At 34.0% G+C, this 18,446-nt stretch overlaps 1 protein-coding gene across 3 annotated transcripts in view; it reads left to right on the top strand.

The window, feature by feature from the left end:
• SEMA3E (semaphorin 3E) overlaps positions 1 to 15,692 on the top strand; it is a 285,354-nt gene extending 269,662 nt beyond the window's left edge. For 2 of the 3 annotated variants that reach the window (XM_050785246.1, XM_050785243.1), the window contains one exon: positions 11,213 to 15,692. In XM_050785246.1, the coding sequence (XP_050641203.1) occupies positions 11,213 to 11,665 (453 nt within the window). In that variant the 3' untranslated portion in view covers positions 11,666 to 15,692. The remainder of the gene's footprint in view (positions 1 to 11,212) is intronic. The other variant, XM_050785244.1, reaches the window with a different exon arrangement.
• The last annotated feature ends 2,754 nt before the right edge of the window (positions 15,693 to 18,446 follow it).

The following is an 18,446-nucleotide window of genomic DNA, read 5'->3' as shown; positions in this document are numbered from 1 at the left end:
ATTCTCTAAATTAGGAGAAAATAAAATGGCTCATTTATGTGGATAATGTAATTTCATCAACAGAATTTAAGTTTAGCGGTTCCAAAGGTCAAATTCAGTGGCTATATATATTTCCACATACAGTTTTAATCTGAAATACAAGCCTAAATCTTCCTTCTATGAAGGTTGTATAAATTATTTTTTCTGTAATAGCAGAGGACAAAACTGTTAAAATTATAGCCAAATCACCACTATACCCTGGTTTTGAAGTCTCAATTTCTGCAATTCTACATACTTGAATTTATAAACCTCCATAATAATTGCAAAAATTTTAATACCGAATAACATCCCTAAGTGAAGAAATTCATTCTTGTTAAGACATATAGTTAAGGTGATATAGTTGAAGTATATCTGTATGCACTTCTCTTTCTATAAAATGGATAAGCACTACATTTTAAAACTGAGTAAATGAGGGAAAAATTAAATATGCTTTATTTATGTAAATTTAACTAGTGATTGTGTGTAATTTCAGTTATAGTAAAGAAAACTGTAGTTTCTTCAAGCTACTCGGAAGATTGGTACGTAATTCCTCACTTCATACACATTTTACACATTTTAAATGTTGTTTCATACACATTTTAAATGTTCTGACTTTGGAATGTGTTATTTTTAATCCAGATTTTTTTTAAAAAAGTAGGTTCCCCTGAACTTGACAATTATTTAAAGCAGAAGCTGAAAAAACCAAAAACGTGGGGGCCAAATTTGGCCCTCTGCCCCTATCGTAAATAAAATTGTATTTGAAAACTGCCACTGTTGGTGGGATTGTAAACTAGTTCAACCATTATGGAAAACAGTATGGCGATTCCTCAAGGATCTAGAACTAGATGTACCATATGACCCAGCCATCCCATTACTGGGTATATACCCAAAGGATTATAAATTATGCTGCTATAAAGACACATGCACACGTATGTTTATTGCAGCACTATTCACAATAGCAAAGACTTGGAATCAACCCAAATGTCCATCAGTGACAGATTGGATTAAGAAAATGTGGCACATATACACCATGGAATACTATGCAGCCATAAAAAAGGATGAGTTTGAGTCCTTTGTAGGGACTTGGATGCAGCTGGAATCCATCATTCTTAGCAAACTATCACAAGAACAGAAAACCAAACACCGCATGTTCTCACTCATAGGTGGGAACTGAACAATGAGATCACTCGGACTCAGGAAGGGGAACATCACACACCGGAGCCTATCATGGGGAGGGGGGAGGGGGGAGGGATTGCACTGGGAGTTATACCTGATGTAAATGACGAGTTGATGGGTGCAGCACAGCAACATGGCACAAGTATACATATGTAACAAACCTGCACGTTATGCACATGTACCCTACAACTTAAAGTATAATAATAATAAATAAATTTTAAAAAAAAAGAAAAAAAAAAGAGTTCTGAACTTAGGAAAAAAAAAAAAGAAAGAAAAGAAAACTGCCACAGCCATTTGTTTACCTAATGTCTATGGCTGTTTTTAGGCTACAACTACAAAGTTGAGTTGCTGCAACAGAGACCACAGAACTTGCAAAGCCAAAATTATTCATTATATAGGTCTTTACAGAAAAAGTTTTTGATCCCTGATTTAAAGGCCCAAATGAAAATGCATACAACAGTAAAGTCCTATAAAATGAATATTGTTGTGAAAAATGCCGCTGTATTTTTTTGGGAAAAAGTCTTTTTGTGCAAAAACTCTCACTTTGTTCTAAAACTAAAATTTCATTGCAATGGATTTTCAAGAAAATCAATTTCTTGAAATACATTCTTTTGGAGTTTAGTCATTTGCTGACAAAATCAAAGTATATCCCAAAGACACAATAAATGAGATTGAGTTCTAGGAGTGAGTTAAATAAATTTACACAAATCTCCTGTAGGGGAATTTGGGGGCAATCTCAAGACACATAAACTAACATCTATGCCTATGTCTGGCTGGCATAAGGTAGAAGAGAAAACTGCTGGCCCATAAGACCAGCATTATAATTTGTAGATCTCTTTGGTAAGCATGAAATAATTAATTTTTCTGTGATCATTATTGATCTTTTTATTGTGGATTCTCTATTTAAGAGGAAATATGTGTTTGTGTGTCTTAAAAATAAAATGTGTCACTTTAAAATAGTTAATTGTATGCATAGACTGCTTACATAATGCACAAATATGCATGTTTATTGTAGTAAATGCAAAAAAGAATGTATATTGACATAAAAACTCTTAAACTTTAATTGCACTTTGCTCTCAATTTTTTGCTTTACTCAGTACCAAAATTGGCACTTTTCAACTCTGCCTTCAGACCACCTACAGGGTAGAATAAATTCACCAAAGTCAGTTAAACGCTGTTGAGTGATCTAATAACCATGGTTAACTTCTCAATGAGCAGCTCATTCCACATAACTTAGAGTTCATTGTCTCTTTGCTAAGTTTCTATAGTCTAAAATAAAACATAATTTTATTGATAATTCAATGCACTCTGGAGACAGCTTCTTCTACAAAAATGAAACAATGAAAAATGGAGTGCACAAATTACAACTTTTAATACTGGATTATGTCATCGAAGGTAGGAGAATTATGAAGTAAAATCTCCTTTTTATTTTACCATTTTGTTTGTTAGATGACTCATATTTTCCTTACCTTTACCAATGCTATCCTGTGGTAGTAATTCCAAGGGATCAAAACCAGCCATAAGTTTACATTTTTATCTTTATGCATGACACTGAAAGCATCAGTTTTTGTTCCACATTAATATTATTTCTTTGTTTTTCTTGTTTTTATAATGTAAAGTGCATGAACTCTTGCCTCATTTGAACCATCTCTTTAGTAGTTTTGATGTTCTTTTTCAGTCTATTTTAAAAATGTGCTCATCTTTCTATACTAACAACTCTTTACAACAGGTAAATATTCAGAATTTAGTTTTTTAGCCTTGACAAATGTATTTTTATAATATCATTTATCTCATTTTTTTTAGTTGTGCAATAATTAGGAGGCTAGTCCATTAATTTCAAGTTTCTTCCTTTTACAATGGCAGAGACAGAGTTCCTATTGTATAAATGGAGAATATAAAACAACTTGTGGTCATAAGAAGAGGAATGAATCTAGAGTTTTTAACTGAACACTGTTCTGTTAATTTTCCAGGAGAATATTGAATATATTTCAAAATTAAACATTTTCTCTTAGATCTATGATATCAGTTATGGATCTAAGTCTCATGCCACTGACACCATTCTAGCTTTGTGCATCTGATTAAACCGTATAACATGGTAATGCAGAAAGTCCAATGCACATATGTACAGTAGATACTCCAAAATACCAATTCCCTTCACTTGCAAGTTCCTTTTGTTCTAGTATAGATTATAGTTTATATGGTCTTCCAGATCATAAAAATATGCATGTGTATGAAGATATCCCAGCATAGAACTGTATATCTGGACTACATTGTTTTAACTCCACAGAATAGCTATAATATTGAACCATTCTCAGGCATTGTCTCTTCACCCTACACTGAGATGTTGCCTAAAGGAAATGTATTTATTATGATGCTGTTGTTAGAAACCTCCCTCTCTTTTTATAAGAACATGCAGAGAGATTTTTCTCAAGCCTCAGTGCCAGGAAAGATGTACTTATTATAAGGAGTAATTTTAAAAATATATTTTAGGGACATTTTAAATCTTAGAATTTATCATACTTTCTTCTGTCTTTTGGTTACTAGGAAATTTACTAGGAAAGATGTACTTATTATAAGGAGTAATTTTAAAAATATATTTTAGGGACATTTTAAATCTTAGAATTTATCATACTTTCTTCTGTCTTTTGGTTACTAGGAAATTTAGTATTGAATTTCTACTTCAGTTATAGTCATTGCACAGTTCCTTATATTGTGCAATTTTGTTTTCAAACATTGTCTTTACTTTCATCCTCTTTAAACTTAATTTCTCTTCATTCTGAGATTCTTATCTATGAAAATTTTAAATAAACCATTAATCACAAACTTCTCTTTATTTAATTTTGAGCAGTATTTCTAAAATCCTATGATTATAGTATACTAGATTTGAAGAGATCTTATAAACAAACTTAGTTTATTGGTTGTCAAACCACATTAATCATTACAAACAACTGGAGATTTTGTTTTTTTCTTTTTGTTTTGCTTGCTTGTTTCTGGCTCTTGTTTTTTTTTTTTTTTTTTTTTTTTTTTTTTTTTTTTCCACTTCAGATGCATAATTTAGTTAATCATACGACTTAGTTTATGGCACATTGTGATGATTGGTTTATACAAATTTCTCGTTTGACTTTGTTTTTCCTGGACCTCCTTTTTCTACTTTCATCCTTGTTTCCCCATATACATCTGTTGAAACGATTGGAGTAAGTCCAATACTATGTTTGCAAATTGAACAGGTATATAATATTTGAATATGCATGAACTGTTAAAGTAAATGTATTATGTTATAGATTATATTCTCCTTCTTACTTTGTAAACTCAACACTATGTTTTTATAGTTTATCCCTGTTGCTGTTTGTGTCTCTATTTCATTGCTTGACTGTTACTTAACATACCATAGCATGTATACATTGCTCTTAATTCATCCTTAATTCTCCTAAATGTGGACATCCATAGTGTAATTAACTCCTGCTATCACAGCTTTAATAATCATCTCTGCAAATAACCCCTTATAGATCTGAGTGCAAGTTTCTGTATTGTTATTTGTCAACATCCTTCATTTCTGTAATTATTGTCAGCTTGCTCTCAAGATTTCTGCACCGTCTAGACTCCCAAAGCAGTTCATGTGGGTTCCTGTTTCCCCACATGCTCACCAATATTTGTTATTGTCTTGTTTCCTAAGTTTTGTCTTTCTTCGGGCTATAGGGTAATGCCTTGTTCAAATTTGAATTTTCTTTCTTTCTTTCCTTCTTTCTTTCTTTCTTTCTTTCTTTCTTTCTTTCTTTCTTTCTTTCTTTCTTTCTTTCTTTCTTTTTTTTTTTTCTATATGGAGCTTCGCTCTTGTTGCCCAGGTTGGAGTACAATGGCATGATCTCAGCTCATCGCAACCTCTGCCTCCTGGGTTCAAGCGATTCTCCTGCCTCAGCCTCCCGAGTAGCTGGGTTTACAGCCATGCACCACCATGCCTGGTTAATTATGTATTTTTAGTAGAGACAGGGTTTCTCCATGTTGGTCAGGAGTTTCTCCATGTTGGTGAGGCCGGTCTCGAACTCACGACCTCAGGCGATCCGCCCGCCTCGGCCTCTCAAAGTGCTGGGATTACAGGAGTGCAACACCGCACCCAGCCTAAATTTGAATTTCTAACTTTACTAGTAAGGTTGAATGTTAACTTGCATTCTTACTAAACATTTGGGTTTCTCCCTTTCTGAAGTGCCCATTTATATGCTTTTTCCATTTTTTCTCTTTTATTTCTCTTTTTGTTGACTCGAAAAACTCTTTTGCCTCTTCTAGATATTAATTCATTCTTGAATATAAATGCCCGAAATTTCTCCTTTGATATCGTGTATGTTTTTGAATATAATATGTTTTACATGTTATGGTTTTGGATTATTTATAATGACTTTCTTTCCAGCATAACCTTGTATTAAGATTTTTTTTTCCACATTTGTTCTCCTCCACGTAGTGTGATAGGTTTCCCCGAATGAGCTTTTAAGCAATTCACTGTGTCTCTACTAGGTAACCATCGGTATCATATTTCAGGTTTACACTGGAAAGTGTTTTTAATAAAATAAATATGTATTTTTATGCTGTTATATTAGGTATATTTTCTGTAAGTAAAATAAATAAATATATATACACATATATGTGTGTGTAAGTATAAAATTGGTCAAAGGCAGACCAGATAAATAAACAAACAAATATATAAATTGTTTTCTCTATTTCTTAACTAAAACTGATTTTTTTATTAAATGTATTCTCAAGTAAACCAATTCAAGGTCTCTGTCTGTCCCTTTCCTGTGAAAGTATGGAACCATATGGTTGATAGACATGGAAATAACTGCTTCTTCCTGAGCAGCTACCAGATGTGCAGAGTTCTTTGTTCAATTACATTTTTTTAATAGAAATTATAAAACATACTGAATCAATCTTTATAGCTAAGAATAATAAAACCATTCTCAGCAAAAATTGTGTATTTATATAGATTGCCTATAAGAATATTTGATAGAAATGATGTATTATGCACTATCTTCTTGGTGGAGAAAATCTGGTCTGCAGACATAGGAAAAAACACAGATGGATGAAAACAATTCTGTAATCAAGATTGGATGTTGGAGGTACCCAAGTAAACTGACAATGGAAAGACTAAATTGTGGAAGAACTTCAGATACAAATTTCTAAGTCGTTTTATATTTTTAGGTATTTATAGTCCATGTAAGATACATTTAACTTTCTAGGTGATTTAACCTACATAATGTATGGCCCTCCAGACAGAGCATGAAAACAGCTTATATTCCTGTCTTTGTAATGTGGATTTGTCATAACCAAGAGTGTGGATCAAAATTCTGAGAGGCAGTATCTCTAACATGCAAATAAACAATGTAGGACAGTTTCTATGGTAATTGTCATGATTTCATATCTTGAATCTTGACCAGTCTAGACTTTATATGTACATAATGCAGTGTTTCTCAAACTTGGATTTCTTATTATTCTTTTTATACCCTGCTTTTTAAAAATACCAAATTTGAAAAAACAAGCAACAACCAACCAACCATAATTTTAGTGGTCAAGAATTTGTATTTATTTTTAGTTTTGCTTTTTGCTTTGTTTCCAATTACTTTCATAAACTGCTTTCCATAAGCTGGAAACTAGGCTAGATCACTTTCATATTTTCTCATGTATTATTCAGTCTCACAGGAGATATAATAGAGACAACAAAGGATCACATTCAATAAGGATGTTTGTATGCATATTTTTTTTCAGGTAAAGGCAATGTCCTAAGAATATCTGTGATGTAGCACTCTCATCAGTTACTAAGTGCTCCTGAAACCATGTTTGCTCCTTCTTATTCAAATTATTATTGGATTTACCTGGAAGTTGTTAATATCTTTTGGATATATCTGTATGGGTATACCCCATTGCTATACATGTTTGTGCTCTATAAATGAATTAGTGTGTTCTCATTTTACACTATCTTCTGAATTCTTTACTCATTATAGAATAATTCAGAAGAATAAAGAAATAGGTCTTTGCCATTTAAAAACATGTTTGGAGAGACAAAACTTGCATGGAAAAATAATTTGAAAAGGAATATAAATAACAGCTTTTGAGCTACAAATGTAAATGGTATTGTGTTACAAAAAGAAGCAAAACACCTTCAGGGGCTATAAAGGAAGCATTTATAAAGGAAGGGAAAGTTTAGTTAAGCCTGGAAGGAAATGAAAAAACAAATGGGTTGGTAGACAGTAGAAAGGAGTTTATTTAAGGGAAAAAGATTATGTTCAGAATAAGAGCTGAGAGTGGAAAGCAGGGTGGTGATGCAGGGGAATGGCAGCAGAAAGCATTATGAAAAGGAGGGTTTGATTCTAGTAATGTACAGGTTGCCCCCACCACCTGCCCTTAAAAGTGAAACATCTTCCTGGGCTGCTGGCACGATTTATATTAAAATGTTCATTGAATATTCACAAGAATAAAACAACACATACTTTCCTTATGCTTGTAGCTTTTATTAAAATATTGAGCCAAAATTAATTTAAAGATAAATTATAAACAAATTGATGCATCATTAAAATATTTATTTACTATGTGTTTTGTTTTTACTGAAATATGTATCTCTATGACTGTAAGGTGAGACACAGATTGCCACATATGTGGCAATATGTATAACACTTTCTGCCTGTAGCTATACCATGTGATGACTCCATCCTCCCAACACTTTATTCAAGTGACCTTGAAACTTTTCATGCGTATTACTACATGGGGATGTTGTTTCATTTTCATTTGGCTGTAACTTGTCATTAACATATTATACCCATCTTGGTTCTTTTTATCATTTGGAAACACGGCTTTGAAAGCGGCTCAGAATCTATGATAAACATAAACACTAACACTGAGATTGATCTTTCACATGATTCCAAATATAGTTTATTAATTTATATTGATTTTTGTGTCAATAAACACAATAATTTTAAAAATCCTTATTTAAAAAAAAAGTTGATCTCCAGATCTCCAGAAATGCACCTCTTCCACCAACCCTAGTTTGAGAAACACTACATTAAGCAATTTTGGGATCCAGATTTAGAAAGGCAGGATCTGGTTAATGGAGCAATTCTTACTGCTCAGGCAAGAAACAGAGATCTGAATAAGTTCTAAATCAGGATGTTGACAAAAGAAAGTGAGCTTTAAAGAAGAGTAAATGAGTATCCATTTGTTGAAATAAGTGGGGAAAAATGATCCAAGAAATTTACTTGAAGGTCTATTGTTAGATACTTGAGTGTAATGTTGCATGCTCAAGTGTATGAAGGTTAACAGGCAAAATGATGGTAATAAAGGAGAGAGGGCACTTTTACAGGGGTGTGAGAAAGGCCAGTTTGGGAAGATGATATTTAATTCAGTTACGCAGGATGAGAAGTAACCAGCTTTAAAGAAGCGTCTCGAAGCAGAGATACACACAGAGATCCTGAAACAGAATCAATCTGGGTATGAAAGAAGAAACAGAAAAAAAGGGAAGATCTGGGGAGTTTGGCATGAGATAAGGTCAAAGAAACAGTTATAAGGTATGAGAATTTAACACTGCAGCAAAAATGGTGATGAGGAAGGGATGTTTTAAGGCTCACCACTGAAGAAATGTAGACAGGAATTTGTGATAGCATATAATGAGAGAGAAGTATAAATGATCAACAATTGAGGATAGGGAGACTAGAACAATAATGATGTCATGGCTGGAAATAGGGAAGTTAGTAAATGGAGGGCAGTTTGAGTGGGAAGATACTGAATTGTACATATTAAAGGATGATATATGTTTCTTTTAGTCAAAAACACCAAATCCATTGTTTTTTTTGTTTGTTTTTAACTAACAGAAAACACAAAACAATGGATTATCTATGTGTAAGATGTACCATTTTAGGGAAGCTGGCTGAAACAAAGAAATAAAAGTGCTATCGAATGGATGGAAATAAAACGTGAGATCAGTGAAGGATGGAGGATTGCACCTTGAGGCAATGAGAAATCTGTAGAAGAAACCAAGAAAGAGTAAAGAAAATAAGGACAGTATAATGGCCCATACCACACAGAAAATAAAAGATGTTTAAGGAGGCAGGTTTCATCCATATCAAATGCAGCCATAAGTTTTAAAACAATGGAGGCTTACTTCAGAGTCAGTATCATGTGAGACACAGGTTGGTCACAGGTTGCAATAGATGGTAAAGTTATGGAGAACACTAGTGCTGGAAAATAAGTTTGTCCAGAAGCCTGGCCTGGAGGCGTGAGTAAATAAGCAGAAGTACACAAAGTCCTGTAAGAGTTAGTTGCCTGTAACAGTTGCTAAGGATATTCTGAGAAAAACCTATCAATAAAACAGATTGTTTCTATATAATGAAGATGGTTTTGCTTTGAGCGTCTTCTTGGTTCCTCACTGGAGGATTTTGCTCTCGAATTAGTGGCTACAGCATTCTGCCTACCAGGACATGGTCCTGCCAAGTCAAGGGAAGCACCTACAAAAGACTTATGGAGCCTCTTTTATTAGCCCAACTAGGACACTCTGAAGCTTCTGAGTAATTAACTTACTTTACATGGCTGAAAAAAATGCCTTTGGGATGCCACATAATTTAAAAATGACATGCCTATTTCTTACTGTACTATACTACTACATTTTGCCATCTGTTCCACAAATTATGGTTTGTGGATGCCAGTTTCCACACCTGAGTAATCACATTGAAACTTCGTGTATGCCGGGTCTGATCAAGGCAGGGAAGAATTGAGTCTGGCATTCCTGGCCAGGACCTATCACAGGGACAAAAACGTGCTTATCATTAACAGCCTTTATTGCCAAAGTGTTTGTAATTATTGCCTCTACATTTCTTTTATACTGAAAAGATGAATATTGCTTTCATTTTTGTATTCTCAAGGGTGAAATCTGTCAGCATACTGTGAACCACCTTTATACCATTATCAGAAGATCCTGGGCCATACGAAAACATGATTGTTTGTAGTTAGATGAATGCATAGAAGAAAGGTAGAGGTAGATATTGATAGCACTGTGCAAAAACTCCTCACCTATTTTATTTAATCTTCACAACAATTTTTCAAATTATTAAGTTATCTCCATTTTACAAAGAAAACTAAGGCAAGAAATATACATGGAATGCCCTAAATCACACAATAAATAGTGGTGCCAACATTTGACTCTAACTCTGCCGAATGTCAGATCATTTACTCACTAGTCCAGCTATTTGTGATAAAACATGAGCTATTCGTTGAAAGCCTTATCTTGCTCTTCTTACTCTGAATTATACTTATTTATTTATAGAAATAATGTGAGTAATTTATTATATCAAAAACATAACAAAAGACATTTGAGCACTGAAAGTATATTAAAACTTAATATTTGCTAGACTGTCTGATCCTTTAGAGCAGGAACTGGATTTTGCTTGTTTATTTTTTAATCTCCTGTAAAGGACAGCCTATGAAAATGTAAGGGATGTTCACTGAATTGATTAACTGATGAATTTTTTTGTAAGAAGACAAAGTGAAAGGAGTCCAGTTCTCTAAAGAGAGGTCCTTGTAGAAACATTGGCCACTACACTCTGGAGGGCATAATAATTCCTGAAAGAATATGGGAAGTGGTATTTGTTCTGTGCATGGAAAAACAAATGTTAAAAAATAAATTTTAGGAATTTTCCTTTCGCTCTTACTGTGACTGCTATACTGAAATGTATTTTTTCTAATGATTAATTGAATCATTAGGGAGAAAGCCCTCTTACTTTACAATATTGATATAAAATGATCTTGAGGTCATTGATACGAAGTGACCACCAATGTAAATATCTTCAGAATACACACACACACACACACACACACACACACACACACACAGATGTAATTATTTAGCATCTTTGTGTATGTATGATTTTCAGGGTTTCATTATGTGATAGTGAAAATGAAGAAACTCAAGATAGATAGTGGAAAGGGTGATGGATTGTTGTTTTCTCTCCTGTGTACTTCAGTGCCATTTCCTTTTTTGTTCTTGCAGGTGAAGACAGATGACAGAGTGGTTAAGATGGACCTTGGTTTACTCTTCCTAAGGTTACACAAATCAGATGCTGGGACCTATTTTTGCCAGACAGTAGAGCATAGCTTTGTCCATACTGTCCGTAAAATCACCCTGGAGGTAGTGGAAGAGGAGAAAGTCGAGGATATGTTTAACAAGGACGATGAGGAGGACAAGCATCACAGGATGCCTTGTCCTGCCCAGAGTAGCGTCTCACAGGGAGCAAAACCATGGTACAAGGAATTCTTGCAACTGATCGGTTACAGCAACTTCCAGAGAGTGGAAGAATACTGCGAGAAAGTATGGTGCACAGATAGGAAGAGGAAAAAGCTTAAAATGTCCCCCTCCAAGTGGAAGTATGCCAACCCTCAGGAAAAGAAGCTCCGTTCCAAACCTGAGCATTACCGCCTGCCCAGGCACACGCTGGACTCCTGATGGGGTGAGACTATCTACTGTCTTTTGAAGAATTTCTATTTGGAATGTAAAAAATAAATCATCCAACTTCTTTGCATTACTTAAAAGAGATTTCTGTAATACAGGAATGACTGTGAAGGTGTTATAATAAATTATTCTACATACTCATTTGACTGGATAAATTTCACATAAAATTAACTAATTTTTTAAATAAATGCATTGCTTAATGGTTCCTCATTATGTTTATCAAAAAACAATATAGCTGTAATTTTCAGTACTTGGCTGCTTTTCCGTGAAGATTATTATTTTAGTTTTGGAAGACTTAAAAGTATTAGAATATTGAAGAAAAAATTGGAGAATTTTATAATCATGGTAAATATAAAACTAAATATGTTTTAATATTTCAGAATTTTTCTTTTCCACCACATTGTAAGATATGCAGAATACAAGATACTTTGTCATTCTCATGTGAACTTTCTGTACTCTTTAAGGATTTTTTTTATTAGTGTTGTTTAAGTCATGAGTGTTAAGTAGCAGGTGTGTTGTGACTGCTGTAACCCATGAAAGGAAAAATGTGGTCGTTCTGAGGCTTGTGCCCTTCGTAAAATATTCATTAAAGCATACTCACAATATTTTTGCTTTATAACACAGTCTTTAAATTTCACTCACTGTGGAAAGAAAAACTAAGGTAACTTCTCAGAAAGATATCAAAGAATGTCAAATCAGATGAAGTTATAGCTAGAATTCTAACTACTGTAAAAGATTTTTGCTGCTCTCTTGTGGTAAGAAAAAGTATATTCTCACACATTTCTTTTTTCTCTACAGATGGGTGTCTGTTTAGGAAAGATTTGAAAGCAGATTATCAGTAGATACATCGATACATGAAGTTCATTTGCAGAAACAAATAACTGAAATAAAAAACACATTAATCCTTATGTCATACTTTAATATGAAAGTATTGTTTATAGATAATTTATTGTCTCACAGGTCAAAAATGGAGATTTTGCGGCACTGAAGATCTATTAAAGCCCCAAAGTTTAAGTTTCCAAATAATCTTCGCTGAAATCTAAAATATATTATAACAACCATGCTTTATTTGTGAAAAAGTATTAAAGTGATTTGCTCTCAAATACCAAATGTTCTTCTCTATTTTATATTAAGAGACAGGAAATTGTTTCATGAGTTTCACTTAACTACTGAGATATTCAGAGCATTTTTACCTCCCTCTTAAATATTATAAAAACAATTGTATTTTTGAGAATGTTTATTTATCAAAGTCTTTCCTTCTCCTATTAAATATTTAGCAATTACTTTTCTCAAATATGAAATTTTTATAAGATGTTTTCATCTAAATAAAAATTAAAGGCAAGTGGATTACACAGGGAAACCATTGTGAACATTTATTTAGATATTAATCTTACATTGTGTTTATTTCAGTTTTCAAAGTTAGCTTATAGGTTATAGATTTCAATTAAAGTGCTGATAACTCATAATCACTTGCAATTTCATTGTAAAATTAACAAATACACAAATATTTTAAGAAAAATTTGCTTGTTCAGATAAGTCACCATGTTTCAAAAGATCTAAGAAATGCAAATATCCTGAAAATTGACATCCTCTGAAAATTCCACTTGCTATTTACCTAAAAATCCAGTGGAGGTCATTACTGCCATTAAATAATAACTGAAAAGACTATGTATTGAAATATAATTTTAAAAACTATATTCAGTAAAAGCCTGCTCAATTTGGAGAAATAGAACCATAAACACAGATCGCAGGGGCCTTACAAAGTTTATGTCTAAACAATTAAGTCAATTAAGTACACTTTATTGAAAGTAGTCTTTCATTAACACACAAGAAAGAAAGCAGGATTTTCTCCTGTATGTGAATTTTAAATTTAAAAAGTAAGGCAAGTGAGACATAAATAGTTATCATTTTAATCACAATAACACAGACAAGTTGTTAATAATGATAACAATGGTGTAACTTGTAAACTAAACATTTGGTAACTGAAGCAATAGGCAGAGGAAAATAGCTTTTCTATGACACAAGTCATATGTACATGCACTGAACAGCCGTTTGATTAAAATAAACTGATTATTAACCAGAAAAGAAACATTTTACATAAAATTCTAAAATTGATTATAGGAAAATAATTCAAACCCAAAGAAAGTTTATACAATGCTAATTTGAAAGAAAACTGATAAGAAAACTTTGAGGGCCCAGGTCCACAATTTAGGGAGTCCACTAAATTTTATATATAATTATACACATATGTACATATATATATAATCTTGCTTCCTGCCTGTTTATGGCAGTACTGAAGAGAACTGGGAAAGTAGAGGGAGGGAGAGAGAAAGATGAAGAAGAGAGAAATCAGTTTCCAAGGGTATGTTTCATGTCCCACCATTTTTTCAGTTTCTCCCTCTCTCCCAACACATGCGTGCACACACACACACACACACAACTCACATACTATAAAATAAATCTTCACTACCCTATCAAAATACAAATATATCAATCTATGCTGTTTTGTCCTTCTTGAGAATCTAAAACATACCACAAAAATATGTCCCCAGTCTTTTGTTCTGTCTGAGGTTAGAAATCATTCAAATTCAGAATCTCTTTTGAGAAACGCCCAGGCTTAGAAAATTAGAAATGGATGGATCTTCTCTGAACTCAAGGAGGGCACATACTTAGACACCTGCAAGACTTGGAGGAATTAAGAGTTCACCTTTGATCTCACCAAATTTTCCCTATTTTTCTCTTTCTCGCAGAAGGAGAGAAACCATGCTCTCTAACATTGAGCAAAACTCATAACCACTCATCCTAATTTCTAAGGGGCACCTCCATCTAGGGCCAGTCTTCTACTTCTTTAGACCTCTTTTATCTTTGTTACAGGAGAGGACCTGTGGATGGAAAGAGTTTTGACATAAAACAATGCCCATTCACTTGCTCCTTCAGCACAATGTCACCCATTGAGAAATAGATCCAGATTTGTTAACAAGAAAGATTTTACTTCGTGATTTGTGAGGTCTCTTCCATGTCTATAATTCTACATTGTTAACTTTTTTCTTTTGTGTGAATTACTGAATATTTCAGTGCAAAACTATCAACTTGGAGAAACAGGGATTAAATAAAGGATAAACACTAATAAGAGCTGTAGAAAAAAGGGAACAGAAAGTCTTTGCCTGTTTAGTAAGTGGCAATTCCATATATATTTTAGAGTTTTTTTCTAACTAAAATTAAATACTTAGAATGTTTGTAATGAGTGTTCAATATTTGCTATAGGTTTTAGGGTTTTGTAAATCTTCCTAGTAATTATGAACATTTGTAAAATTTGTAAAATATAATAAATCATTTTGAGTGTTGGTGTTAAGCATGAAACAAACACAGCAGCTGTTGTCCTTAAAAATGAATTGACCTGTGACATCTGTAGCCTAATAAATATATTAAGAAAAGTACTTAGTATTGTATAAATATTTTGTTTCCAGGAGAAAATGCGACACTCAAGAAGCCCATATTCTTTTTCTTACAGCAGAGCATTACGCCGAGTTCCATTTTAAAGAAGGACTCATTTTTCAGGCCAACAACTGTTGCATTTGAATCAGATATAAATAATAGATTTTCCACAAACACTCAGCTGACTGTAGCAGTGCTATTTAAGCTGGTATGTTTATTTTTGTTTTCTTGGAAGGATAGCTTTATATTTTGGCTTTCATTATAAATTGATTGTGTTCTGCTTGTGTTTAACTGACTTAGTTATAAGCTAGAGCACTATATGGGAGTGCTCTTTTCTGTATGGTATCCTTTTATTTGCTTGGCTGGGTTCATAACAGCGTGTGCCATATTCTTTCTTTTCACTGATTCTAAGCCGTGAGACTTACTATCATCTGGTGGCAAGCTGCAGGGCCCATTAACGGTGTGTCTCGTTGACTCTAACGTGGATCTGCTACTCCGCACTACGTACTTTGTCTGTACCATTATGTACAATCTCTATTTGGCTCAACTTCGATGAAAAAGAAATAAATATTTGCTAAACTCTCAAGTGTCGTCTGGGGAGCATTTTCTAAGTTTCTGCCAACTGAACTCAAGTTTTTTGTGTTAAGCCTATATGTAAACATACAATGCCAGACTGCCACGGAGTTTTGGTTTTTCTTTTTTAGAAGTTAGAAAAGAATTCAGTTTTCTTTCCTGTGATATTTATAAACCAACTTTCCTACAGAGGAAAAAGTCTGTTCACCTCATTACCTTGCAGCAGTTGGGTTTATTTATGCAACCCTGTGTTGCTAGGACCAGCAGCCAGAAATTCCTTTCAAAGCTTCATCATCCAGATAAGAGATATGAAAAATGAAAGATTTTAGAATGGTAACTAGTTGAGTGTTTACGATTTTTGCAAGCCTCAAGTTCTAGCTTAATGTATCTGAATTGCTATTTTCTCTGTTATTTTCATAAGACCTTGGGAAGGTCATTTAAATGAAGTGTGGTGTTAAGTAAACTTTTGGGGGCGCATTTTGTTTCTGAGGCAAATTTTATTGTATTGGTAAGTAATTAGCTACAATGTTTTAAAAGAAAAAACTGGCAGCAGCTCATGGAGTGTGTCTCCGGCAGCTTTCTGGTGTGACAATGACATTAATGGTAGTTGTTTATCATATTCCAACCTTGCATTCATTTATAATATAGGCCTACTTTTAGTATAGTATTTGATGAACTAATTGAAACTGTTCTTCAGATACAATTTCAGTCTTCAGTCAAAGGAAGAAGAGAGACAGTTATGGTAACTAGTAATCTGTTGCTTACTATTCAAAGGAAACAAAAGTATCCACCCATCTTTTTATTCAAAAATGGTATGCCAGGTGCTGAACCAGGCACTGTATAAACTATAGAAATGTTAATAATCCCATTATTACACAGATAAACAAAAATTAAATTATATTTTTAGAGAATATGTTTGCATTGTTTATTGAAAAAAAATCCCAAATCTTCATTTTACTTTATAGTACATGAAATGCAACAACAGTGTCGTTTAATACAAGCATTTATGCTTTCAGAAGTACAGTTGGTATACACAGGGGATTGGGTCCAGGGCTCCCATACATACCAAAATTCATGAATACTCAAGTCTTGAGGTCACCCCTGTGAATTCAAATACAAGAAAAGTCCCCCACTCTGTGTATGTGGGTTTCATATCTTATAAATACTTTATTTTCCATCTGCATTTGGTTGAAAACAATTCACATATACATGTGCCTTTGCAGTTCAAACCAGCATTGTTCAGGAATCAACTGAACTTCTAATTATGAATATTGAGACTCCTGGTCAGGATGGCATTTAGAAGTCAGGCTTGGATTCAGAGGAGTTGCAATAGCGTAGCAATAATAAATGATATATAAAAAGATAAATAATTTAACAAAAAAGAAAGAGACCAACATAGAAGCCTAACATCTTTATGAATCTGCCCTACATTTGCCTCCTTCTCAGCCATCTTTACCCAACAGCCAAAGTCATCTTTCTACCACAAATTTGATCCTTTTATAACTCTACTTGAAGCCATTCAATGGCTTTTGCATGGTTGATATGGTTTATTAACCAGCAATGGAACAGAAATGCAAGGCAGTGATTGGACTTGAGGCCAAAACTCTGGACATGTGTTCAGCAGAAGATAGTGGTAGCAGGAAACCCAGATCCTGCTCAATGAGAGGAATACACATGACAGATGCCAGGTGAAATGTTAGGGCTTTTCACCGCTTTGGTCAGATACAGAAGCCTGAAATCTGGGTACCTACCATTGCCTGGGGTTTTGTCATATAGGAGCTGCATGTAAAGCCATCTAAGGCTAGGACACAGACTCATTGCAGGTCCCAGGACTGACTTATCCCCTTTTTCCTCTTCACTTCTCTTCATGACCTGGGATCCCTGGAGCATGAGACTCCCAAGTCATCTCAGTACTGGAGCCTAGAATAGCCAAAGAACCTTTTCTGGTTTAGTAGCCCTGAGGTGGGGATAAGGAGGTGGAAGCAAAAGTAAAAGCTACAGGCAAAGTACTATAGACTGAATTCTGTCACGTCTCCCTGGTCACCCCCAATTCACAGGTTGAAGTCCTACCCCTCAATGTGGTGGTATTTGGAGATGGAATTTGGGGAGAGTAATTATGGTTAGATGAAGTCATGAGAATGGGGACCTCATGATGGGATTAGTAGCTTTATAAGAAGAGGCAGGGAGGTGGATAGACAGAGAGAGAGAGAGAAGCCTGGAAGGGTACCATCTGCAAACCAGGAAGATGGCCCTCACCAGGAACCAAATCTGCTGGTACCTTGATCTTGGACTTCCCAGCCTCCACAACTGTGAGAAATGTGTCTGTTGTTTAAGGCACCCAGTCTATGGCATTTTGTTATAGCAGCCCAAGCAGATTAATACACACAAGAAAGCACAGAGAAAGGTGGGGAGATTAAGGATAAACAGAATATTCGAACCCACAAACAAAATATTTCAAAACATTTCAAGATATTCAAAGTTAAGTAAATAATAATATCCAGAAAAAGTGATGAAAAGTAGCCTCAGGTATGACGTTCTGAAGGCCCATAGCTTTTATTAATTGTTAAAAGGATAATTGGCCCAAAGGTCAAGAACAACTGTACTAACACAATTTATCACATTATAAATTAAGACCTATGACCAATGATGTTAAACAACTTCTTAAAGGTAAAAAGAAGAGGCAGAATGAGAAGAGAAAATAATTCTGTTCATCAAATGTGCATTCTTGTAAAGAACACACTGTATGTCTTATAAGATGAAATTTAAT

The sequence above is a fragment of the Macaca thibetana genome, chromosome 3, assembly GCF_024542745.1.
Source record: "Macaca thibetana thibetana isolate TM-01 chromosome 3, ASM2454274v1, whole genome shotgun sequence".
NCBI lineage: Eukaryota > Metazoa > Chordata > Mammalia > Primates > Cercopithecidae > Macaca > Macaca thibetana.
Note: the sequence above shows the minus strand (reverse complement) of the source record. Positions and strands in the feature narration are given on the sequence as shown.